The sequence below is a fragment of the Panulirus ornatus genome, chromosome 6 (genome assembly GCF_036320965.1).
Source record: "Panulirus ornatus isolate Po-2019 chromosome 6, ASM3632096v1, whole genome shotgun sequence".
Classification (NCBI taxonomy): Eukaryota; Metazoa; Arthropoda; class Malacostraca; order Decapoda; family Palinuridae; genus Panulirus; species Panulirus ornatus.
Window position 1 is genome coordinate 14358222 of NC_092229.1, and position 27451 is coordinate 14385672.

General features: G+C 37.8%; 1 protein-coding gene across 19 annotated transcripts in view; it reads right to left on the reverse strand.

Annotated features, from left to right (window-relative positions):
- Positions 1-3084: 3084 nt before the first annotated feature.
- The window catches only part of LOC139749073 (uncharacterized), a 298095-nt gene continuing 273728 nt past the window's right edge, over positions 3085-27451 (reverse strand). For 18 of the 19 annotated variants that reach the window (XM_071662556.1, XM_071662551.1, XM_071662564.1 and 15 more), the window contains 4 exons: positions 23508-23669; positions 12918-13255; positions 7112-7261; positions 3085-5408 (listed from right to left, as the gene is read on the reverse strand). In XM_071662556.1, the coding sequence (XP_071518657.1) occupies positions 5219-5408; positions 7112-7261; positions 12918-13255; positions 23508-23669 (840 nt within the window). In that variant the 3' untranslated portion in view covers positions 3085-5218. The remainder of the gene's footprint in view (positions 5409-7111; positions 7262-12917; positions 13256-23507; positions 23670-27451) is intronic. The other variant, XM_071662560.1, reaches the window with a different exon arrangement.

Here is a 27451-nt window from a genome sequence, read left to right on the forward strand (position 1 = left end):
TAGATATTTTCCGAAATTAAGTCTATACTTTTCAAGCCACGATAATTTCATTACGTATTGCAAATTTTTTTTTTCCAATTTCTCACCGGCATTGCCTTATAGTCGCACGTCGAGCACAAACCCAGGTGACAAATGTTAATATGTACAAACCTTCTGGTATTGCTTGGCATTTGCTTCTACTGAATCCTGTGACATATCATATGCCTGCATATAACTGCGCTTGTACCTTTACCTGCTTTCGTTTTTTTTCTTTATTCTTGTTAGCCACCAGTTGAGGTGGGGGACACACTGTATGCTTCATCAGCTGCAGTTAACAGGATGTGTGGATGTTTATGTCTGTAATTACAAATTCACACTGAATGGGGTGGGAGTTTATGCTTGTGGACCTCAATATCTTAGACTCTAGTATCATTAAACATCTTGAATTTATGTATGTTGTCTTTTCCTATTGTTCATCTTTCTGATACTACAAAAATATTTCATTACATCCCTCTGCACAAGTTTCTTACTTCATTTAACACATACTCTAGTTCCCCTTCCACTACATCTCTTAGAGTACTGCCTATTATAAAAATAGTTCACCTACTCGATCTTTTTTAAAAACTTTATGATTATGGTCAGGTCACCCCTCACTCTTCTTTCTTCTCAGGTGGGTAGATTTAGACTCTGTCTTCGCTCTCCACTTCCCTCATAACTTTTCTGAGAGAGACTTGGCAAAATACATTGTTTCTGACCTGTTTCCAGAGTCCCATATGAAGAGAATAGTTAAGGAAACAGTCTGCTGGCAAATATCAGAGGAGCTTTCAAGTAAATGGATGATGTTCTTAACAAACCATTCAAACGTGCCACAAATGCTTATTATTAAGGTACGTATATGACTTTTTTTCTTCTGTGATTTCATTCTACAAACTCCTATATCACATTCAAAAAGGGAGAGATGAAGGAGATAAGCAAAGATTTTCTCCTTTAAGGCTCACTCATCTACCTTGCTCACATGGAAAATAGCGAACACATGAAAGAAAGGAAGATGCATGGTACATATAGGTATCTAAAACATTCCATTGTCCCCCCTCCCCCCAGTTCTTTCTATTCAAATTCACAGTCCAAACCGCTCATAATTGATAACCTTACTTTTGTTCACATTAACCCTTGATTTTTTTCTCTCCCAAATTCAGGAACCAGCTTTTGTAATTTCTCACTCTAAGCTACTACCAAAGCTGTGTCATCAGCAAACCACCATCATACATATTTTATGGTTTTAACCCGTTGTTTATGGATTTACTTATTTCCCGTAACAGGATATTACTTGAATAAACAAGAAATAACTATTTTCATAAAAATATGTAAGGAAACATGAGATACTACCTATTTTACAGTAAAATTTACCAGGAAAGTTGCTTCGTAAATCTTGATTTTGACAATGACGATGCATTTAGGAGTGATGACTTTTGAGTTTTCACTGAGGATTGTGATATGTGATACTTTCCAGCTGTGTTGTTAGGTTCCTAGTAACATCTATGGATAAAATGTGGACTCATAAATTGGCTGGGAATTCAAGTGAGGATACAAAGATTTACAACCTGACCCTGGTGTTGTGTACTTTATGTCCAGACATGCCCGAGACTGTGTAATGAAAGGGTTAATGAAAGTACGCCACAGAAATAAGTATGCATATATGTAACGGGCATATTCTTGAATAATTTTGTGTAAAAAAGTATGTAAAATATCAAGTTTAAAGTTTAACCGAGAAACTGAAACTGCAGTATTCCCCTACGTGAGCTAGCAAACCACAAAAAATAGAGCACTAAAAACAATCACTGGCTGCCTAGCAACCACAAGCACTCAACACCATCACCATGAAATAATGATCCTCCCAATGCAGACTCCTCAGCTTGCTTAGCACAATAATCTATGCAACAACACTAGACTGCTCCCACTCAATTTTATAACGAACCACCAACCTCATAGTAGAAATAAAAAGCTTACCCGTGCTTCACACTTCAGTTATCTCTACTCACAGATCCCCCCCACCCCTAGCAAACAAAATGACTCAACAAACACTACCCAACCGCCTCCCAACTCAGTCTTAAACTATAACCCACCAGACATAGACCCATCAGAATATACACTCTGTAGACAAAGACAAGTCACACTTTCCCACTTATGTTCTGGACATCACCCATCACAACAATATTGAAAATACTTTCTCAACATATCTTAAGACCCTTCATGCCCTTGATACAATTACCATAAAGAAGACTGAGCACTTACTACTCAACTGCCATGCACTTTCTGCACATAGATGGACATAATTGACAACTCTTTATGACCAGTGGATGTAGCCAACTTCCTGATAGCTTCAGGAGCTTTAAAGGTGAAAGGGGGCTTTAGGGGCAGGAACTAAGCAAGCAATCACACTAGCAAATGTATAGGCAAGTGTGCCAGACAAGATGCAATAAAAATCTGCAGATGGCAACCATATTTGTACAACAGTAAAGTCTATCTAGAGTTGTACTGAACAGTACTTAACCTAGTATTGCACAGCTGGATTTCAGAGGTAGAGGGCAGTTATTCTCAGCTATTTTTTTTTAGTTATCCAAGATATAAAAGTGCATTGTAACTGAAGTTATTGGGAAAGATTCTGCTTGTGCTCATTCTATGGATGTCTGCATGTTTTATGCATACGTGGTATCTTCAATTTCTTGGTCAAGAATTGGCAGAGGCCAAATCCCATAAGATGCTTACCTGTGGAATCTTGAGTAGAATTCAAGGCTGCTAATTGCCAAAAACTGTTGTAGTTGTGGCACTATATCTCAACAGAAGTTGGTACCAATCTATCTGCACACCAAATGAAGGGAAACGTGAAGAGCTAAGAGCCATTTGTTTGCATCAATATTAAACAGCCAGTTGCACTAACATGTTTCCCATGAAAGTGCATTATACACAGAGTACAGGTTATTCTTAAAAATTGTCTTTCATACATAACAAAGATATCCCACCCATTTTTCACTGGTTATAAATCACTTTCTTGTCATTTACTTGTTACTGACATTTCATTAATGTTTTGGGATAAGAAAGAGAATGACTGTTAATCAATTTTAATCTCTATGATACATAAAGAATAGCATCACATATACGAATTAAGTAAACTAATATTTCTGAAGAAACAATAAATAATAAAGGCAAAGATAAAGAGGGGTATGAAACTGCAAGGGTTTGACAACACATTATGTACACTTGGATATGACTTAGACAGACAACCAGCAAACTCAATGAACTGGCTTCAGTAATTATGTGCCCTATTTCATAAGAAAAATGGGTGGCAGGTTACTGTTCAATCTGTCTTCACAAACTGATTTCTCTAATTGCAGCAAAATTGCTTCCTTGGATCATCTATTATAAGGCACAATTCTCTAGAGTAGTATTTTTCCCATCAAAATGAAATATGATTTTGTGCTAAACTGGGTTTGAATGAAAAAAAAATTAATTCATTCTGGGAAACAGTACAACACTGTTCTAAATTACAGAGCACTCTTAGCTAGCATCACAACAATACTTGAAAGCTGTTAAAGTGAATATTCTTGGGTAAGTAGTTTGCAATAAGTAAATGTTAACTACCTCTAGAATGTTCCCAGTGTTCTTTAAGCATAAAAATGGAGCTTATTCAGTTACTCTCCAGACCTGTAGTATGGATAGTCTATCTCCACAACTGTGATTCATGCGTGTGGAAGCGCAAGAACAGCATATGATACGATCTGTCAAGTTCAAAAGATGAAAGAAAGCACAATTTTAGAGAAGCAAATTGTGTATCTTTTGAACTGGCGGTGGCACATAGCTATTATAAGCTTGAATAAGACAATTTTCCTTTTATGGGAAGAAAAAGTAGTTAAAGAAAAAGATTAACCCAAATTCTAATTCTCAAATCTTCAACTTGGTACAATGATTTAAAATGCATCATATTTAAACCAAAATCTACATTTCTTAATTTTACTTCTTTTCCATTTTCTGTAAAGAAAACTACGTTTTACTTATTTTCTGTATTCACTTTACTATACACATTATAAAACATCTGTTCAGGATGTTTAAGTTTGTGCTTGGTACAAAAGTAAGATAAAGCATCAATTGATAATCCCTTGGAATATCTAAATGGCAGGCTTATGGCAGCTCTTGATGATAAGCTGCAAGTCTTGCACTATCACAGCCCTAGCCCTTCCTTCCTCTTGTCTTTCAATTAGTAACAGCAGATTAAGGTATAATCTCATTTTAACATTGGTTAATATTGTTAAATACAGTACTTTTCTCTCATGGAAAAGAAAAATTCTGTTATCTTTCTACCAATACCAGTATGCTGGTTTAGGCTCATTCTTACAAATTATTTTCCTGGAACTACACTACAGTAGTCTTGATTAAATGTACGGTCACACCATCTTGCAGCAGATCTCAGTGACTCCCTCAACTTACACTGTGACTGAGCAAGTTCTCATGACTGCCTTTAATGAAATTACATTTGAGGTCTAAGTGATTTTTCTGTAAACATTTATCATTCTTCATCATCAGCAAATCAAAAAATTAATGTACAATACCTTATGTCATTATAGCTCTGATGAGTATCCTTCAATACCTACAATTAGTTTTAGCTCTAGTTGCAGAGAGTGATACCTTAATGACAGAAGTCATTTTTGACTATTTACAAATTTGCAGGAGGTGGCAACAATGCTATTCATACCATGATGCCATACACCAGGCAATAATACTAGATAGATCAGAAAATCTTTCCATCTTTCAATTCCTTCCTATCTGATATGTACAGTAGATAAACAAGTCATAACTGTTTGACCTAAACACTAATCTAAAAAATATAAATTGTTACAAATGAACTTCACAATATCTAAGTCAGTAAAAAAAAAAAATCAAGACCAATCTATAATGAAAAATCTTGCAAAGAAACAACTGACAATGTAATTCAAAATGTATGATAGATTAAGGTGTTTGATTTATGAATCATAATAAGGTCAGGTCACCTATGTATGTTACTTTCAAACAAAAACTATCTTGCTGACAATTTAAATTAATCACAAATGTACAGTTTAAAAATATACAAAGACCCCACTTCCATCTGGCAAACTCATCACTGACTATGCCAGAGAATACTTAATAGGGTTATCCTCATAATGACGGACTCTACATTAAGAGTCTATCATTCACTTGGGCTCTTTCCTTAATGGGAGGTTCCAACTTTGTTGATAAGGTCATCACAGAGCTGTGTCAATTCCTGATTTTCGCGTGTTTTTCGATCAAATGCATCTTGTAAGGACATGATCTTCATTTCTGCCTTTTTGAGAAGTGCAGCCATCTTTGTCATTTCTTGGTCATTGGATTTGCGCATGGTTTCAAATTCCTCATTTGCCCTAAGGAGAAATAATGTAATTAGTTTAAATACATATAAGATTAAGTTATAAACTTTTTTCAGCTAAATCAGTGGAGACTGGAGGTAAATTTTGTAGACAATTGTCCATATACATACCTTTTTGAAGCTATAAACAGCCTTTTGTCTCTGATAAATGAGACATTGGGCTCAGTACTACTTTCAAGACTTTCATCAGCTTCAAATAGGATTCAGATAAGTCCTAGTTTTTATCCACAACTGTACAACAGCCCACATCCTTTAAGAGGCTATATTGGACCATATATCAAAACACAAAGCCCATATGAATATCGAGTTAAACTGTTAAAAAGCAAGGAATACTTGAATTTCCCCATTAATAAAACCTAATGAGGTAACACCTATTCTTCCGGGAAATTAATCAAATAAGTCAGAACTTCCTGATTTAAAACAGTAGAGGGTGAAAAGACAGAGTATTATCTTTATCTTTTTATGCTTGCTTGTTCTTTCCTGCCTTAATGTGGAAGCACCAAGATCATATGAACAATAACCCCATTTGCACACATTCACTCTCTTGTAGTCATATATTTCAGAAATCAGACTTCAAATGTTTATTCTTATGAGTAAAGAGACTGCATCCACTAAATATATCTCATTCCCTAGTTTCAGTTACTCTCATCATCTGCTAGTCTTTACCCAATTTCCCCTGGTATCTCCAAACATAAGCCTATTTTCTTAATTCACTCACTTTCAAAGCTCTCTTCTCACCCATATCATATTCTCTTTTCTGAAAGCCCCTATAAGCTTTTCCCATCCCCTCCATCAAAAAGTGACCAAACATACCTCCAGCTGCCACTTTTGGCATATTCACATCAGAAAGTTTCCCTTTAGCATGCCTATCAATCATTACAAAATTCAATAATGCCCAATCACTCTCACATACCAAGAAAGAATGCTTGAGATGACTGAGTAAATAAAGATCAAAAGAAATGATTGGTGAGCAAAATGACAGGTTTTTTAGGTTATTCTCATCAACCTAATGTGCTTCTTTCCTCTTAATTTTAGGGCTCTCCCACCAAAAGGATGTGCACTTCCAGCCAATGGTATGTGGTCCCCTTAGGTGGGTGGAGTGGCCCAGTTTGTAAACAACTAGTTCACAACAATCTTGCCACTACCTTTCACTTTCTGCAAATCTACTATTAAGATATACACAATCACAGTAGCTAGCACCAGAGGAACAATGTTTTTACGACTTTACAGTGGCTTTAATCTACAAAATCAGTGAGTTAGTGAGTTATTTCACCCTTTAACAGTTTGTTTTAGCATGACCTCCATCTTGATGTTTGTAGTGGTGTACAATATTCATCTGAGTTTTCCTGGACCGAATGACATTAAGGAGATACATTGCCAGCTTATGGCAGAGGAAGTAAAACATTCACTTGATTCATGAAAAGCTAATGAATGGTATTAATTCATCTATGCTGCTTCTGATGTAACTATACTTTTTTTGCTACATGTATGATGCATACACCAAAGTAACAACTAAACTGAATATAAGACCAGTCTGCCAGTCAAGTCTGGTCAGACTCCCAAATGAAATGAAAATAAACCAGAGCTAAAAGTGAAAGTATGATTTTGCCAAGTCTCTCTTCATATTGACACTAAATATGTCAGAAAGTGCATAAAGCAGGAATGAAACATGAAAGAAAGTAAGAAGAAAAAACTTACAGCTGAATCTTTTCCTCTGCATGTTTCTGAAATTCTATAAACTTTTGTTCTTGTTTCTGTAGCTTGCTCTCATAGTCTGCAACTGCACCACGAAGAGTCTCTTCATTTCTTCTGAGTGTATCTACAACTTGCTTTGTTCTCTCATATTTCCTAAGGAAAATATACTTTGTTACAATTGTAAAACATTACATACAAACAGAAACTTTTTCAAATGAAGGGAGAGGAATTATAATCAATAAAGTATATAAAAACTTTTAATCAATGATAGGGACTGCTATGTTGACGAACAACACATATACAAATATATATATTTACATGTGTGGCGGGGTGGCGATGGGAATGAATAAAGGCAGACAGTATGAATTATGTGCATGTGTATAAATGTATATGTCTGTGTGTGTATATATTTGTATACATTGAGATGTACAGGTATGTATATATTGCGTGTGTGGATGTGTAAGTATATACATGTGTATGTGGGTGGGTTGGGCCATTCTTTCGTCTGTTTCCTTGCGCTGCCTCGCTAACGCATATTTTTTTTTTTTTTTTTTTTTTTTTTTTTTTTTTTTTTTTTTTATACTTTGTCGCTGTCTCCCGCGTTTGCGAGGTAGCGCAAGGAAACAGACGAAAGAAATGGCCCAACCCCCCCCCCATACACATGTACATACACACGTCCACACACGCAAATATACATACCTACACAGCTTTCCATGGTTTACCCCAGACGCTTCACATGCCTTGCTTCAATCCACTGACAGCACGTCAACCCCTGTATACCACATGACTCCAATTCACTCTATTTCTTGCCCTCCTTTCACCCTCCTGCATGTTCAGGCCCCGATCACACAAAATCTTTTTCACTCCATCTTTCCACCTCCAATTTGGTCTCCCTCTTCTCCTCGTTCCCTCCACCTCCGACACATATATCCTCTTGGTCAATCTCTCCTCACTCATTCTCTCCATGTGCCCAAACCATTTCAAAACACCCTCTTCTGCTCTCTCAACCACGCTCTTTATATTTCCACACCTCTCTCTTACCCTTACGTTACTTACTCGATCAAACCACCTCACACCACACATTGTCCTCAAACATCTCATTTCCAGCACATCCATCCTCCTGCGCACATCTCTATCCATAGCCCACGCCTCGCAACCATACAACATTGTTGGAACCACTATTCCCTCAAACATACCCATTTTTGCTTTCCGAGATAATGTTCTCGACTTCCACACATTTTTCAAGGCTCCCAAAATTTTCGCCCCCTCCCCCACCCTATGATCCACTTCCGCTTCCATGGTTCCATCCGCTGACAGATCCACTCCCAGATATCTAAAACACTTCACTTCCTCCAGTTTTTCTCCATTCAAACTCACCTCCCAATTGACTTGACCCTCACCCCTACTGTACCTAATAACCTAACGCATATATATGTATGTAATATTTATGGATCTGGAGAAGGCATATGATAGAGTTGATAGAGATGTTCTGTGGAAAGTATTAAGAGTATATGGTGTGGGAGGTAAGTTGCTAGAAGCAGTGAAAAGTTTTTTCATGGACGTAAGGCATGTGTACGAGTAGGAAGAGAGGAAAGTGAGTGGTTCTCAGTGAATGTCAGTTTGTGGCAGGGGTGTGTGATGTCTCCATGGCTGTGGAATTTGTTTATGGTTGGGGTTGTTAGAGAGGGGAATGCAAGAGTTTTGGAGAGAGGGGCAAGTATACAGTCTGTTGGGGATGAGAGTGTTTGGGAAGTGAGTCAGTTGTTGTTTACTGATGATACAGCGCTGGTGGCTGATTCAGTTGACAAACTGCAGAAGCTGGTGACTGAGTTTGGTAAAGTGTGTGAAAGAAAAAAGTTGAGAGTAAATGTGAATAAGAGCAAGGTTATTAGGTACAGTAGGGTTGACGGATAAGTCAATTGGGAGGTAAGTTTGAATGGAGAAAAACTGGAGGAAGTGAAGTGTTTTAGATATCTGGGAGTGAATTTGGCAGCGATGGAACCATGAAAGCGGAAGTGAGTCACAGGGTGGGGGAGGGGGCGAAGGTTCTGGGAGCGTTGAAGAATGTTAGGAAGGTGAGAACATTATCTGGGAAAGCAAAAATGAGTATGTTTGAAGGAATAGTGGTTCCAACAATGTTATATGGTTGCGAGGCATGGGCTTTAGATAGGGTGGATGTGTTGGAAATGAGATGTTTGAGGACAATATGTGGTGTGAGGTGGTTTGATTAAGTAATGAAAGAGTAAGAAAGATGTGTGGTAATGAAAAGAGTGTGGTTGAGAGAGCAGAAGAGGGTGTATTGAAATGGTTTGGTCACATTGAGAGAATGAGTGAGGAAAGATTGACCAAGAGGATATATGTGTCAGAGGTGGAGGGAACAAGAAGTGGGAGACCAAATTGGAGGTGGAAGGATGGAGTGAAAAAGATTTTGAGCAATTGGGGCCTGAACATGCAGGAGGGTGAAAGGCGTGCAAGGAATAGAGTGAATTGGAACGATGTGGTATACTGGGGTCGACGTGCTGTCAATGGATTGAACCAGGGCATGTGAAGTGTCTGGGGTAAACCATGGAAAGTTTTGTGGGGCCTGGATGTGGAAAGGGAGCTGTGGTTTCGGTGCATTATACATGACAGCTAGAGACCCGAGTGTGAACGAATGTGGCCTTTGATGTCTTTTCCTAGCGCTACTTCATGCGCGTGTGGGGGGAGGGGGGTGCCATTTCATGTGTGGCGGGGTGGTGGCGGTAATGGGAGGGCAGCATGTATGAATATGTACAAGTGCATATATGTATATGTCTGTGTATGTACATGTATGTATACGTTGAAATGTATAAGTATGTATATGTGCGTGTGTGGGCATGTATGTATGTACATGTGTATGTGGGTTGGGCCATTCTTTCGTCTGTTTCCTTCCACTACTTCGCTAACGCGGGAGACAGCAACAAAGTATAATAATGAAAAAAGAGAGGTAGAAAGATAATTTAGCTGGATCATTTCTATCACAATTATACCATATCTCTGTGGAGATGGATGACTTCACAGCATGATTGTGAAGAGGTAAACCCATACATTTGAAACACTGAATATGTTTGCTATTCTATTAATTTGCTATTTTCTGTATCTTAGTATCTCCCCCCTTTTTTTTTAATTCTAGCCCTCACATTATTTGTCTTACTTCCTCAAAGTATATCTTTATGTCTGTTACTATTTACTGCCTTTGAAGATCTCACTTCAATTGTTTCAAATATTTCAAAGACTGCTCTCCAGCTTGATTTGCCGTGATGAAAATTCATCAATCAACCTGCTGTCCTCAGTTGCTATATCCTGTTTACATCTATTTGTTTTTACACTGTATATTGCAATGATCTCTATGATGATGAGATGCAACAAGCTTGTATCATTTACCTCTATATCTGATCACAGTTGTAAAGATAGCGATCTATTGCCCTGTTCCCTCATCAGTCTGTTACCTACCTGTACAAAGCTAAATGATTTACTCAGATTTATTAGCCTTTGTTCATGTTCTCTTTCAACAGCTGATCCACTAATCATTTCATAGGATTTGTTAATACATTCTTGTCTATTCCTCTTTCTTCTGCTCAATAAAATGGAAGTTAAAAGTCATCAGCCCACACAATTAAAGGATCTGGTTTTTCCAACATCTTCAGCTTTTATTAAAATTTCTTTAAAGTCACTTAGCTTCATTTTTGGTGTTATGTATAATAATTTGTTTGCTTATGGCTGGGGTGCTCACTAAAATTAGCTCACTTTTACCGTGGCTCATCTCCATTATCTATTTTCCTTCCGGCTCATTATGGACATATATTGCTGACCTACCCTGTCTAATGTTTGATTCCATCTGTTCTGAATGCTTCAAACTGTTACAAGTTTGCTTCATCTCTCATTTTCTCATAAAGCAAAGTTTCTGATATGTTGTTCAGGACTAAATTGTTGTCCCTAGTGTAGCTATCAATGTAATTCACTTTGTCAAGTTCTCCCTTATCAGATGTGAAAAGGAGACCTGCCTAAGATACCATAAAATAAGAAACTGCTAAAATAGCAGGGCTAACATGTAGTGCTCACTGCACTTCTAGCATGACGAATAATACTATTCCCATTTGCTGCCATCTTTAATAATGCGCAATGTCAGGCGGATTGGTCTGTACAGTTTTTCGCAGCAATTTGCTTCTTCCTCTGTGTGATGGTGTCACATACACCATTTTCTGTATATCTGCTGAGCATCACTGCTGCCCCATCTCCTATTCTCGTATACATGTATCATGTCTTTATTCATAAGTATGCATGCACACACACACATCCTGGCCTAAGCCAGGTACCCATCTATTTACCAACCCCAAGGGGAGGACGAACATCTAAGTACGGTATAAACCAAATGACATGCCCAGAATTCGAAACAATGCAGGTCCTACCCTGAGCAAGTGTGTGGTGACTAATTGTCAGTAACAATAACCACTATAATCAAGTATTTGTACTGTACGGGAAGGAAGGCTTACATTCATGGGGCCCCATATCTTGTGTGTTTTTCTGAGTAGAGGGGAGTAAAATGATATGCTTTGGAAAAGCAAAAGTATACTTCTTTCTTTTTGCCTCTACAATTATTCTTTAAAAAAAATCATGTTGGCTCTCACTTCACCCATTTCCCAGTTTTAGTTTATATTACTGGAAGTGCTACATACAGGCATAAAAGCAAGGAATGATATGCTTAACCCATCCATACAATGCACAACAAAACTTGTACTACCCTCCATGTGGTTAAGGGACACAAAATATAAGGGTCCAAATTAATGAGCCTGTATTACTTTCTAAAACACAATCTATATGTTCTAACAGTCTCCCATAACTGTAAAACCTAAGAGCATGAAACTGAAACAACTATCAAAACAGAGTTACAGAGAATGAGAGGTGGTAACTATAGCTCACAAATTTAGTCCTTCTTCTAATAGGTGAATGTATCACATCCCTTAACAACTTATATTACCAAAGAGCAACCTTCTAGCACACTTTCTGAAAGTGTAAGGTTAAAATTTCTGCAAATCAGGTTTTACACATAAATGTAGTGCTTGAAAATCAGGTTCAGTGGAAAGAGCATTATGATCTGCATTCCTTATAATGCATTTCCTATAAGCAAATTCAAAATCAATGCATGTTGATCTGCTTTAAAATTAACTGCCAAACTAAAAAAAATGCCTTGATAAAATCTTCAGTACGGTATGCAAATTATAACTAAGAAAGATTAAGTTTGAAGGATAATAACTCATAGAGAAAAGATGAAGAACAGAGGGATAAATGATGAACTTTCGAAATATGAGATTATCAAAATTCTTATGAGAGAGATATGCAACTCCTCTTCACTCTCAGCAAACAACACAGTATCATTCACAAACAGGATTATCACTAGACACCATACATCACCACCATATCTCATCTCTGCACCCGCTTTCCTTGGTTTGGTTTTCACCTATCAGGGTACAGTCTAAAATTATTTGCCACAATAATCGTATATGTTAAAAATAAGAAATACTGAAGAATAAAGATTATGTTATTTATTTACTTATTTTGCTCTGTTGCTGTCTCACGCGTTAGCGAGGTAGCGCAAGGAAACAGACGAAAGAATGGCCCAACCCACCCACATACACATGTATGGAAGAAATAAATATTTGTAATCATACATACATACATACTGAAACTATAATTCAAAGGCTATTTTTCAATATACAAAAAGAAAATTTTTTTCAACCATTATAACCAATTAGCCTAACTGCATAAAGCTGAAAAAGCAATCGAGATTCACCTGTGTACATCAGAGAAAGCAACTTCTACGTTTGCTAGATCCTCCAGAGCCTGGTTTCTTTCTTGCTCTATTGTCTTGATTCTCTCCTCTGCTGCTTGTTTCTCCTTCTCCTTCTCACTAACAAGGGAGGCTAGCATATCCTTGTACTGACCGACCATCTTCAACAGAGCATCACGAGATTGCGTCAACTCAGCCACGGACTCCCCCAGGTGATTTCGTTCCTTCTGTTCGTCCTTCATGGCTTGGCGTAATTTCTTTTCCTTCTCTCCAGCTGCCAATTCTGCCTGAAGAAGTTTCTCCTCAAACTTTAACTCCTGACGTTTTATGAGTTCCTGCACCTATAATAATTGAACAAGTGGATTAGCACTGCTTCTTTTAGGTAATTAAGTAAGGTCAAGGTGCAGAAGAGTAGAGAACTGGGGAAACTGTTAAAGATAAAAAAGAAAAAAAACAAACAAATATCAGGGGTTGTTAACATACACTGCAGCCTAATCAGTGGTGCAGTACAGATTCTTGACTTTCCTAATGATACTATCCTTCATGGTAGTAATTTCATATTTCTCTCTTCATATGTTTTCCCTCAACTCTATCTTTTCTGATTTTCCAAATTACCGTATCCCCCTGGTATGGGAATGTGGTGAGTGCTTATTGCATGGCAATCAAGTAAACATCTAAAGTATATCGCCGAGTTATTATCATATGGAGGTGTGAAGATGGTTGACAAAATAGGTATCTGGTGAACATTCTGTAAGTGTGCACAAATAAGCAACCCGTGGATTGCCTATAGTGACCCCTATTTTCCTTTAGTCCCTAAAATTTATATAAAACTTGCCAGCTTTGTGGCCATAATTGGGGTTTTGTTTTAAAACAAGTTTCTTCATAAATTCAAAAGGCAATTCTATTTTAGTTCCAAACATGGCATTCACATCTATTTAAGTCAAACTTAGTTTTGGTTGTACTTAACTCAAAGAGCTTTGAAGTTTTCCATTTTAAGCACTGCTACAACCATCCGTCAATCTCTGAACATTAATTAAATGCCATGGCTTGAGGTGGCTTTCCAAAGATGCAATGCAATTCCAAAAGTTAAAATATGTGAAATTACTCATAACTCACATTTTTGGTCCAGTTAACTTTTATTCCCATTTCACTTCATATTTATCATTCTACAGAACAGAACTGCCAATTACACTTGAATAAATCATGATAATCATGGCAATTATTTTCATACAAGTCTTTTTTCTTTTTTCTTCTTTTAAACTATTCGCCATTTCCCGCGTTAGCGAGGTAGCATTAAGAACAGAGGACTGGGCCTTTGAGGGAATACCCTCACCTGGCCCAATTCTCTGTTCCTTCTTTTGGAAAATTAAAAAAAAAAACGAGAGGGGAGGATTTCCAGCCCCTCGCTCCCTCCCCTTTTAGTCGCCTTCTACGACACGCAGGGAATACGTGGGAAGTATTCTTAATCCCCTATCCCCAGGTTCATACAAGTCAGTCAGTCAAATGTTCTTATCATAAACTCCAAGTTCATGTACAGAAATCACAAAATACAATTCATTATCATGTGTACAGTATTAGGAAATCCTAAACTTTTCTACAGTAATCTTGACCATGCAATGTAAGTGTACACTCTTGTCACTGTAGCACCAAACCCCCAAATTGAAATCCTGAGGAGCAGCTGTCTCATAATAAGAACTACTAATTTTGTGTTATGTAAAAAATTCCTACTCTATGTAAAAAAGAGTATTAAGAAGTCATGAAAAAATACATCTGAAGCACAAGTACAGAAGCAAAATTGCCTCCTATCCTCCTAACAGTAAGTTGCATTATGTAAGTGTACATTCACTGTCATTTTTGCTCCAAACCCCCAAATTGAAATTCTGAGTGGCAGCTGTTTCATAATAAAAACTCCTAACTGTGTGCTACGTGCAAACTTCCAACCCTAAGCAAGAAAGAGTATTGAGAAGTCATGAAAAAATACGTGATGTACGGAAGCAAAATTTCCTCCAATAGTAAACAGCTATACGAAAAGTATTTTCTCATCCAAAAGAAGGTAAATTGGACACATGAATGTTCAGAGAGTACAATAAATTAAGAGCAAAACGAGTTCACACTGTTTCAGTTGTAGAAAAAAAATTGAGAACAGAACTAGTTAATTAGCATTAAGTGGTCATAAAATATTGCAGCACTCATTACACTCCCCTCTCCAGGATACTTCCAACTTCTAATTGGCAACCAGCCAACAGCCCTCCCAGTGTTCAACTGGGAAAAAAAAGAGTAGTTGTGGTCTTTTATACCAAGAGAATGAAAATGCACACATACTTAAAGAATTCTTCTTCTTCCCTGTATATTTGCAGATCTTAATGCTACAAAAGATTAAGTTTATCCAGGCAATGCAACCACAACATAGAATAGGCTCAAAGCTGATTTTAAGAAATATTTTGGTCAATAGCAACTTAAAACTAGATATAATATCCACAATATGCTTCGTTTACTATCCATCGGATACAGATGGTAAAAAGCTCTGAGTCTATGGTATTCCATGAAAGAAATGACCATAAAAGCACAGGAAAAATTTAGATTTGTGGAAAATACTAACAAGGCTACAAATGAAAAGTAATAATGCTCATGATTAAAAGTATTCCTTAATATGTAACACAAGATGTGGATAATTCTACCTACTCAACACTGAAACTATGATCACAACAATTTCTGTTCATCTAGCATACAAAAAAAATTAACAATTACAGCTTAAAATCAATTTTATATATTTTTTACGATCAATTCAAAGTATGGGACAGAGACACATTTTTACTACTGAATCAATCATTTATCTGCCTACCTTCAACTATACTTCTCTGCATGAAGTCCAATATTAAAGATAAAATACAGAATATTGCCAATTAAAAACAACAAAAGAAATTTTGTCGATGGCTCCAGAGCCTGCAATTTTGTACAATGTCACCCTATGCTTAAATAAAAAAATTGTCTACTGCTGAGGAGGACATCTGAAAAACGTACCAAATTCATAAAGCAACAAAACCATTGTAAGGTTAATTTCAATAACTTATTAGCAAAGGATTCAACAAAAATATCAGTAAACTTAGGGGGATAAGGATGTTTTGGAAGATTAGTGATGCACAAACACAAAAGAACAAATGGAAGCATCAATGAAAGGGGCAAATGGGGAAGTGGCAACAGGTAGTGATAAAGTGAGGTGTAGATGGACTGAGTATTTTGTAGGACTGTTGAATGTGTTTGGTGATAGGGTGGCAGATGTAGGGTGTTTGGAGTGAGGGTGGTATGCAAAGTGAGAGAGTCATAGAGAGTGGCTCAGTGAAGAGATAAGAGGTGGTGAAAACCATATATATAATGAAATGTGGCAAATTGACTGGAGTGGATGGTTTTGTAGTTGACTTTCTTAAGAAAGGGGGTGACTGTGTTGTTGACTGGTTAGTTTTTCAGTGTATAGATGGATCAAGGCGAGATGCATGAAGATTGGTAGAATGCATGTATAGTGCCACTGTATAAGTTAAGGGGGATAAATGTGAGTGTTCAAGTTAATATTGTGTAAATCTGGTTAACCGTACAGGAGAGTGGCGACTGAGAAGTGAATCCATGTACAAAGCATCAGACTGAGGAGGAACAGTGGGGTTTCAGAAGTGGTATAGGACATGTGGATCAGAAGTTTGCTTTAATATGTGTGCAAAAAATACTTGCAAGAACAAATTGGATTTGTATGTGACATTTATGGGTCTAGAGAAAGCATATGATATTGATAGAGATGCCTTGTGGAAGGCCTTAAGCATATATGGTGTAGGGGGACAGCTGCTAGAAGCACTGAGAAGTGTGTAACGCACATGTATGAATATGAAGAGAGTAGAGAAAGTGGTTCCAAGTGAAGGTTGGTCTGTGGCAAAGGCGTGTGGTAACATCAAGGCTGTTTAATGTTTATGGATGGGATGGTGAGGGAAGTACATGCAAGAGCCTTGGAGAGAAAGGCAAGTATGCAGTCTGTAGATGAGGGGGCCTGGGAAGCGAGTCAACTGTTGCCTGTTGATGATACAGCACTGGGAGAAGATTCAAGTGAAAAACAGTTAAAGTTGGTAACTGAGTTTGGAAGAATGTGTGAAAGAAGGAAAATGAGACTAAATGTGAATAAAAACAAGATAAGGTTTAGCAGGGATAGCGGTCAAGTTACTTGGGGTGTGAGTTTGAATGGAGAAAACTGGTATTTTAGATACCTGGGAGTGGACATAGCAGCAAATGGAACCATGGAAGCAGAAATGAGTCACAGGGTGGGTAAGGAGGCAAAGGTTCTGGAAGCACTGAAGAATGTGTGGAGAGAGAGGTCAATATTTGGGAGGACAAAAATGAAGAAAGAAATTAAGGGGTGTAAGAGAAATATGGTATGGCAGGGATTGCAATGGTAACAAATTGTTGGTTTGGGGATATGGAAAGATTGCAAGATGGGGAGTTTACAAGGAGAGGGTAAGAGAGTATGATTTAAGGGGTTGGCATGAGAGGAAGACCACCTGAGACATGGGGAAATAAGAGTGGAAGAGTACTGGAGGAATAGAAATGCGGAAAGAAAGCATAGAATGTTGTATGCATGGGAGGCATGTATGGCCACCCTGGTGATGGTAGTTCCTGGAGGGAGCAGACTCAGAGATACAAATAGATTAGATGGCAGAAATGGATATATATGCCTGATGGTATACTAGTCCCAATAATATCATATGGATGCAAGGCATGAGCTACAGATGAGGATGTGCAGAGCTGGGTGAAGGGATATGAAATGTTTAAAGGAGAGCAAATGGTGTAAATAATAAAAGTGTGTGGTTGAGTGAGCTCAAGAGAGTGTATTGAAATGGTTTGGACACAAGGAGAGAATGACAGAGAGGTTAACAAAAGAGCATATATGTGTCAGAAGAGGAGGTAACATCGGAAGGGGGGGAAGAGACCAAACTCTAGATGAAGGGATGGAGTGAAAAAGATTTTGAGCAATCAGGGTCTGAATATGCAGAAGGGTGAAAGATGTGCATGGGACAGAGTGAATTGGAATAATGTGGTGTACTGGGGCCAGGGTAAACCATGGAAATGTCTGTGGGGGCTGGTATTAGATAGAAGGTTGTGTTTTTAATGCATTATAAAAGACAACCAGAAAATGTACGAGCAAAACAAGCCCTTTTTTGTCTTCCAGGTGCTGCTTTGGTAATGTGGAGAACAGCAATCAAGAATGAAAAATATATATACGTAAAAGACTAATGCTACTAACATGTATACAAAACATGAACATAATAACTCTGTTCTGTTAGCATACAGAAATTCTGAAAATCTTACAAAATAAATTTGAAACACCTCATATTGAAAAACATGAGTATGAAAAAGAAAAGCCTTCAGTCACTTTTCTCAAAACTCTACGACATGCAATTTTGAGGGTGACAGTGAGTGAAACCCTCGATGTTCCACTTATCACGGTGATTACTCAGTCATAACAAGTTAATGGGCAATGAATATTGAGATGACTGAGTTCCCTACCTGTGCAGATGTACTATTTAGCAAGTAATGCTCAATTCTGAGGAATAAACTCTCTGCGCTCAAAAAAGTTAAAAAAGGAAACTCTAATGTTAATGGACGTGACATATATTAAAATACACCAGAACTCAAACCTACAAATGCATATTGACCAAGAGATATGCTGAAACCATAATCAACAGAAAAACCAGGTTCATGTGGTAGCATACTCAAAGGTCTAGCAGCACTGACTGGTTGAAATAATATTCCTTGAATCGCCATTCAGAACTGATACATGCATGGTCTGCATAACTCCAGCTCTCAACAAATTAGCTTAAATGATAAAAGACAATTACTCATCCCTTTACAAAACTTTTAAATGACTGAAAGACTTTGTGAAATTAATGAGAATCTAAAAAAAATTTAATTAAATGCAAACAATAAAAATAAGCTAATTTCATGGCATACATGTATCAAAAAGATTTTAAAAAATCATGGATTATGCAATAAAATTATGCCTTCATGACAAAAAGATAACCAATTTAGAGTGGCGTACAATCACACAACTATGAGTGATCTATAAATTCTAATGGTTAATCTAAACCACAGATAATTGTTTGATGGCAGCTGATAAAGCTTAAATTAAACAAAATTCAGACAGGGCTGAAATATTAACTGATATGGAATTACTTGTGCATGCGCAGTTTATGTCACTTAACTGTTGAAATTAACCCTTTCCAAGTGGAACCCAACTTTTGTCCAGTTACTGTTTTGCTGTGGGTCCTGAGTTTGGTCGACTCAATTTTTTAAGCTTGGGGCCTTTAAGAGCATGCCAATTTCACTGCCATGTTTGCTAGAGACTGCAACACACTCACTCATATGAAAGAAAACAAAAGGCTTAAGGGCTTATTTAACCTCCAGATGTCATGTAGAGAAGTACATCACACTGTTGCAGCAGGGTAGGAAACTCCATGGAGCTCTTCATTCAAAATTTCATTAATTTCATGCATAATATACGTTCACTTAAATTAGTATGTGCATACACAAACAGTGATATGTGCTAACACAAACACTATAATAATGATATAAAAGAAGAAAAAAAATTGTTGTGGCATATTTAAAGTTCTAGCACCATTAACTGGCTGGCATTATATTCCCTGTGATGCCATACAGTAGTGATACATGCATCCTCTGCATAACTCCAGCTTTTACAATTATCTTCTCATACTGTGACAAATTAGGGAACCAATTCCTTTGTTTTAAAGATGAAATTCATTCAAATTTTTAATCTCTAAAGACTGCTTACTGTTATTCCTCGGAATGAAGTTGACATTCTGTCACAATCACATGACTGCTTTGATCTATCACCACACATTTGTAAACATATGCATGATAAGTCTTCTGGACAACAGGTTTCTCTTACCAGAATTCCACTCAGTGGTCAATCTTTAAGGAACAAATCTACATAATTATGCAGGAGATGGATGTAAAACACACTGCGCAAATGAGTTCCAAAGCTATGTAATCAGATATTGGAATTTTATTCACTGCCACAATGAAAATGAAAATATTTTTTTCTTATTTCATTATTTTCTAATTTCCTGCAGGTATACTAGAAGCATGGCATTTACTTGCTGCTGGCTTGAAAGGGATGAGCTTAACAAAGCTATCAACAAGACTGAGACTGGTCAAGTTTAACAGATGTTATCAAAGTGATTAGTGACATTTTCTAAATCTAGGATCTCCAAAGTCAGTGAAAAGAGTGAGGCCTAAAAACCACCATTACATAATGGAACAATCTCAAAAGGTAATACCAATGTAGATTTAAATTTTAGAAAAAGCTTATTACAGGTATGGAAAGCTCTTGGAGTGTATCATACAAAAAGATAAATGTTCAACATTAGCACAGCCACTCAACACTGGATGAAAACAGATTGTGCTGCTGCAAGGGAATTCAATATATGTATGTAAGCTGGTTTACTACTGCATCATCCATAAATACAACAGAATGTTAACTTTTAACAGTAACAAGAAATTCTAGTACTATGGGACACATGAGATAACATAAAAATCATCTGACAGCAAAACTGGTAAAGAAACATAATACATGATTTTAAAAAATGTAGGGAAATATCCACCTAACTGGGTTTTACAAATGCTACAAATTTCTCCAAAAACAGAAAGGGCGAGAAAGATTTGTTTTGTTTCTAAATCATCCATATCTGCACATCTGCTAAGAAAAAACTTTAAACTTAAACAATGCTAAAACTGATTGATAAGAAAGCAAGTATTTCAGTAATAATGACATCAAATCCAATTTCATAAATTTATAAACTTGCATTAATGCCTGAATAAAATTTCCAAACAGAAAAAATACAGAGTAATAATTTACTGCTGGAACCTAACAAATATTTCATGAGCATAATCACAATTCTGTAACATCATGGTGAAGAGTTACAGAAACCAATCACCCTCAGAACCAGTAATATGATTTGCTAAGGAGACCCGATCCGAACAAAAAATTATATCATTTACATAGTCAGCAAGGCTTGAAAGTAATTTCACAATAAGCTGTTTATTTACTCCTGAAAGGTGAAAGAATTTCCTACAAATAACTCCTTACTGATAATTCACATAACTCTTAATGATACTTTAAAAAATTATCCGATGGATATCACCATGTATCTCCTGCATGTAACAGAAGGTGACTAAGAGGGGTAGAAGCAAGAGGCTGGATATCCTCCCTTCCTCCATTATCACCTTCTAAGAGCAGGAACAAAAGTTGCCAAGGTTTATCTTGACATCTCAGTTCTTGACATTACTTCAATAAGGTGGGGCAAGATAAGCTAGTATGGCATAAATTCAAATAGTACATGACAATGATAAATACTGAAAAATACTCAACATAAAGAACTAAATGACTGTAAGGTAGCTGCACAACTAATAAGAGTACCTGATACTGCAACATACATGTGAATTAAATAGTATTAAGTATGTATCACCTCAAGGGACAATATGTAATAAAATCTTTTTTGAAAATTTCTGAATTTCTTCATGCTAACTTTAAACACTGAGAAACAAACTTAACCCATGTAACATATGAACAAAGTCCAGACTCCCATGAGAAAAAGCCATCTAAGAAGTATTGAACTCCTTAGCAATATCCTGGCTCTAAAGGCTAACATCAAACAAACTATATGGAACACATGAAGGAAAAGTAAAACCAACTAAATCAAGAGTACAAAAGATGAAGATGGACCACTCATAATATGAATACAGGAAATACTGTCAGCGGTATACTGCACATCACGGCAAACTATCTGTCTCACTTTTGTATTCTGTTCAAAAGTCAAACTATTTTCTGTAACCTGTATTCTATTAAAAAAACAACTTGCTCAAGACAATATGATGAGGAAAACAAATTCTATATATTTGAGAAATCAATCCATCACTTCTGCATGATGTCAACAATTTTCAGGTTCAATAAATTTTCTGTTTCTATTAACAGTGGGACAGTGGGGAAAGAAATCTCTCCATGTTATAAAAGGTGTCTAAAAGGAGTGGTGGTGGTGGAGGGGGTGTTCCTCCCCTCCTATTCTACTTTTCCAAAATATGAAACACAGAAGGGGGCGAAGTGAGGATTTTCCCTATAAGGCTCAATTATCTGTTCTTGACGCAACCTCACTAATTCAGGAAATGGCATATATGTATGAGAAAAACATTAACAGCAGCCATCTTGAATGGTGACTCGACTTATCAGATACAATTTTGAAAAGGAACCACCCTTGCTATGTCTTGTTCTAATTGGACCCGAAGTTTCTAAGAAGATTGAAATGTGGAAAGTTACTGTAAGGATGATAAGACATAATTTGAAAATATTGGAAACACTACAAACCCACACAAAAATGCATAAGCAATAACACATAATCATGTAGCTAATGTTCAGATTTCAGCCAATTCTGCTTTAAAATGAGAAAGTTAAAAATATGTGAAGAAATTTCCATTCTCAATAATAGTGGCAATTTTGGATGGTGGTTCAGATCCTTGTACACAATTCTGAAAAGGGACCATCCAGTTATCATCCCTGCCTTATTTTGTTCTAACTAACCTAGAAATTTCTGAGGAGTAGACTGAAATGTGAAGTTAATATACAAAAGAGACACTTCATACAACTGGCAAAACTAGGCATTCCAAAGTAAAACTAGTATCATCTTTTGCAAAGATCATTACCATGTAGCTTCAGTTCAAAACATTTAAGCCAATTCTCCTTTAAAGTAAAGAAGTAATAGCTATCTGAATGGCTACTTTTGGTGACAGAAGCCATCTCAGAGTGGTTGGGGTTACTAGGCAATACTTTTAAAAGAGAACAACCAAGAACCATCCCAAGCTTGTCTGGTTCTAAGTGGCCTAGCAGTTTCATGGAGGGAAAGCAAAATATGAAAAGTCATCAGAGGAATTACAGAGGGTGGATGTCACATGATGGCAAAAATAAATAGCCTTTGAGCTACAGACATAGATAACCTCCAATTATGCAGTACACCTCAGACATGAATGTCTGTCATGGAATCTACTTTTGATGGGATACATTAGTGGTCATCACAATGCATCTGCATTTAGTATGCAGGGATGACCACAGGAATGTGATCACTTAAACACTGGCATGAGAACAATCACCCTGTAGGCTTAACAACCCAGTCACATTGTACCCATCTTCTAATTATGCTACCCGTAGTATCAATGAATCTGTCTTAACTGCAAATACTAAGAGCTTCAATTTGTCCTCAGGTAACTCTAAGGCACATCCAAATTACCAACCAAATCATTATGAAAAAACTGTAAAAAAAAAAAATAAAAGAAAAGTACGTGAACACACATCTTACCTAGATCAGCCTCCCTCATACAACCACCCTTAACCACAAAGCAACCCCCAGTTTCCCTTTAATGGTCTGGATACATAGATAAACATGCCACCTTAGAACTCTTCAAGGTTCTGGGTAATTCCCAATATAGAATAAAGGTCTTTCAATGCTTGAAATTTCTGAATGTAAAAGTTATAAACTTTCCATGAAACTATACCTCAGCAGCAGTCATGTAACCCTCCGGAGGGACGGAGGCAGGACGTGATGATGAGGTTTTGTGCTCAGAGGTATCACTCGGACGGGGTGTTGGACTACTGGTCCCCTCAGGAGCTGATCTTTCCTCACGTGGTGGAGCAGGAGAAGATGTGGACGGGACTGGCTAAACATCGGAAAGAAAAAAGCATACTCATAATCAAATCATAACTAATACTGACTTCACTGATCAGATTTTAAATTGCATGTTCAGGCCCCGATCACACAAAATCCTTTTCACTCCATCTTTCCACCTCCAATTTGGTCTCCCTCTTCTCCTCGTTCCCTCCACCTCCGACACATATATCCTCTTGGTCAATCTTTCCTCACTCATTCTCTCCATGTGCCCAAACCACTTCAAAACACCCTCTTCTGCTCTCTCAACCATGCTCTTTTTATTTCCACACATCTCTCTTACCCTTACGTTACTTACTCGATCAAACCACCTCACACCACACATTGTCCTCAAACATCTCATTTCCAGCACATCCATCCTCCTGCGCACAACTCTATCCATAGCCCACGCCTCGCAACCATACAACATTGTTGGAACCACTATTCCTTCAAACATACCCATTTTTGCTTTCCGGGATAATGTTCTCGACTTCCACACATTTTTCAAGGCTCCCAAAATTTTTGCCCCCTCCCCCACCCTATGATCCACTTCCGCTTCCATGGTTCCATCCGCTGACAGATCCACTCCCAGATATCTAAAACACTTCACTTCCTCCAGTTTTTCTCCATTCAAACTCACCTCCCAATTGACTTGACCCTCAACCCTACTGTACCTAATAACCTTGCTCTTATTCACATTTACTCTTAACTTTCTTCTTCCACACACTTTACCAAACTCCGTCACCAGCTTCTGCAGTTTCTCACATGAATCCGCCACCAGCGCTGTATCATCAGCGAACAACAACTGACTCACTTCCCAAGCTCTCTCATCCCCAACAGACTTCATACTTGCCCCTCTTTCCAAGACTCTTGCATTTACCTCCCTAACAACCCCATCCATAAACAAATTAAACAACCATGGAGACATCACACACCCCTGCCGCAAACCTACATTCACTGAGAACCAATCACTTTCCTCTCTTCCTACACGTACACATGCCTTACATCCTCGATAAAAACTTTTCACTGCTTCTAACAACTTGCCTCCCACACCATATATTCTTAATACCTTCCACAGAGCATCTCTATCAACTCTATCATATGCCTTCTCCAGATCCATAAATGCTACATACAAATCCATTTGCTTTTCTAAATTTACCAGGTGAAAATCAGTTTCCAGACAAAAATTGTATTCAAATGGAAAAGGCCAACTGAGACAAACTACCTTCTGTAAATCATCTACTAAGATTTCCAAATTAAAAAAATCCTAATCTTTTCAGACGTTATGCACCCAAATGGGTCAATAAAATATTTGAGGGCAAAAATAAGTTGCTATAAGCAGATTATGCTTGGTTCACAATAGTAACAGAAAACTACATGCTACGTTTTCATCGCTAACATAAAAACAGCCTTTGAAGTTCACACAATGTTAACAAAAATTTCTCAAATAAAAATTTGAAAATAGTTAAATATCTACCAAACTTATATATATAACAATCTGTAACACTTTTAACCTTTATATGGCAACTGAGATCAACTAAAGTGATCTTAGAAAACATCAATGAACATCAATTAATGTACTAAACTTTTCCATCTGTCTGCGAAGGTTCTGGGAGCATTGAAGAATGTGTGGAAGGCGAGAACGTTATCTCGGAGCAAAAATGGTAATGTTTGAAGGAATAGTGGTACCAACAATGTTATATGGTTGCGAGGCATGGGTTATAGATAGGGTTGTGCGGAGGAAGGTGGATGTGTTGGAAATTAAAAGTTTGAGGACAATATGTGGTGTGAGATGGTTTGATCGGGTAAGTAATGAAAGGGTAAGAGAGATGTGTGGTAATAAAAAAGAAAGTGGTTGAGAGAGCAGAAGAGGATGTACTGCAATGGTTTGTTCCCATGTAGAGAATGATTGAGAAAGATTGACAAAGAGGATATATGTGTCAGAGGTGGAGGGAACGAGGAGAAGTGGGAGACCAAATTGGAGGTGGAAGGATGGAGTGAAAAGGATTTTGAGCAATCAGGGCCTGAACATAGAGGAGGGTGAAAGGCGTGCAAGGAATAGAATGAATTGGAACAATGTGGTATACCAGGGTCGACGTGCTGTCAATGGATTGAACCAGGGCATGTGAAGTGTCTGGGGTAAACTATGAAAAGTTTTGTGGGCCTGGATGTGGAAAGGGAACTGTGGTTTCAGTGCATTACACATGGAAGCTAGAGATTGCGTGTGAATGACTGTGGACTTTGTTGTCTTTTCCTAGCACTACCTTGTGCATGCGGTGTGTGTGTGTCCGTGTCCACCCCATTTCATGTGTGGCAGAGTGGCGACAGGAATGGATGAAGGCATTAAGTATGGATATGTAAATGTGTCTATATGTGTATGTCTGCATATGTATTTGTATGTATACATTAAAATGTATAGGTATGTATATGTGCATGTATGTGCATTTATATATATACATGTGTATGTGGGTGGGTTAGGCCATTCTTTCATCAGTTTCTTTGCGCTACCTCACTAACGCAGGAGACAGAGACGAAGCATAATAATTTTTTTTTTTTTATACTTTGTCGCTGTCTCCCGCATTTGCGAGGTAGCGCAAGGAAACAGACGAAAGAAATGGCCCAACCCCCCCCATACACATGTATATACATACGTCCACACACGCAAATATACATACCTACACAGCTTTCCATGGTTTACCCCAGACGCTTCACATGCCTTGATTCAATCCACTGACAGCACGTCAACCCCGGTATACCACATCGCTCCAATTCACTCTATTCCTTGCCCTCCTTTCACCCTCCTGCATGTTCGGACCCCGATCACACAAAATCTTTTTCACTCCATCTTTCCACCTCCAATTTGGTCTCCCTCTTCTCCTTGCTCCCTCCACCTCTGACACATATATCCTCTTGGTCAATCTTTCCTCACTCATCCTCTCCATGTGCCCAAACCACTTCAAAACACCCTCTTCTGCTCTCTCAACCACGCTCTTTTTATTTCCACACATCTCTCTTACCCTTACGTTACTCACTCGATCAAACCATCTCACACCACACATTGTCCTCAAACATCTCATTTCCAGCACATCCATCCTCCTGCGCACAACTATATCCATAGCCCACGCCTCGCAACCATACAACATTGTTGGAACCACTATTCCTTCAAACATACCCATTTTTGCTTTCCGAGATAATGTTCTCGACTTCCACACATTCTTCAAGGCCCCCAGAATTTTCGCCCCCTCCCCCACCCTATGATCCACTTCCGCTTCCATGGTTCCATCCGCTGACAGATCCACTCCCAGATATCTAAAACACTTCACTTCCTCCAGTTTTTCTCCATTCAAACTCACCTCCTAATTGACTTGACCCTCAACCCTACTGTACCTAATAACCTTGCTCTTATTCACATTTACTCTTAACTTTCTTCTTCCACACACTTTACCAAACTCAGTCACCAGCTTCTGCAGTTTCTCACATGAATCAGCCACCAGCGCTGTATCATCAGCGAACAACAACTGACTCACTTCCCAAGCTCTCTCATCCCCAACAGACTTCATACTTACCCCTCTTTCCAAAACTCTTGCATTTACCTCCCTAACAACCCCATCCATAAACAAATTAAACAACCATGGAGACATCACACACCCCTGCCGCAAACCTACATTCACTGAGAACCAATCACTTTCCTCTCTTCCTACACGTACACATGCCTTACATCCTCGATAAAAACTTTTCACTGCTTCTAACAACTTTCCTCCCACACCATATATTCTTAATACCTTCCACAGAGCA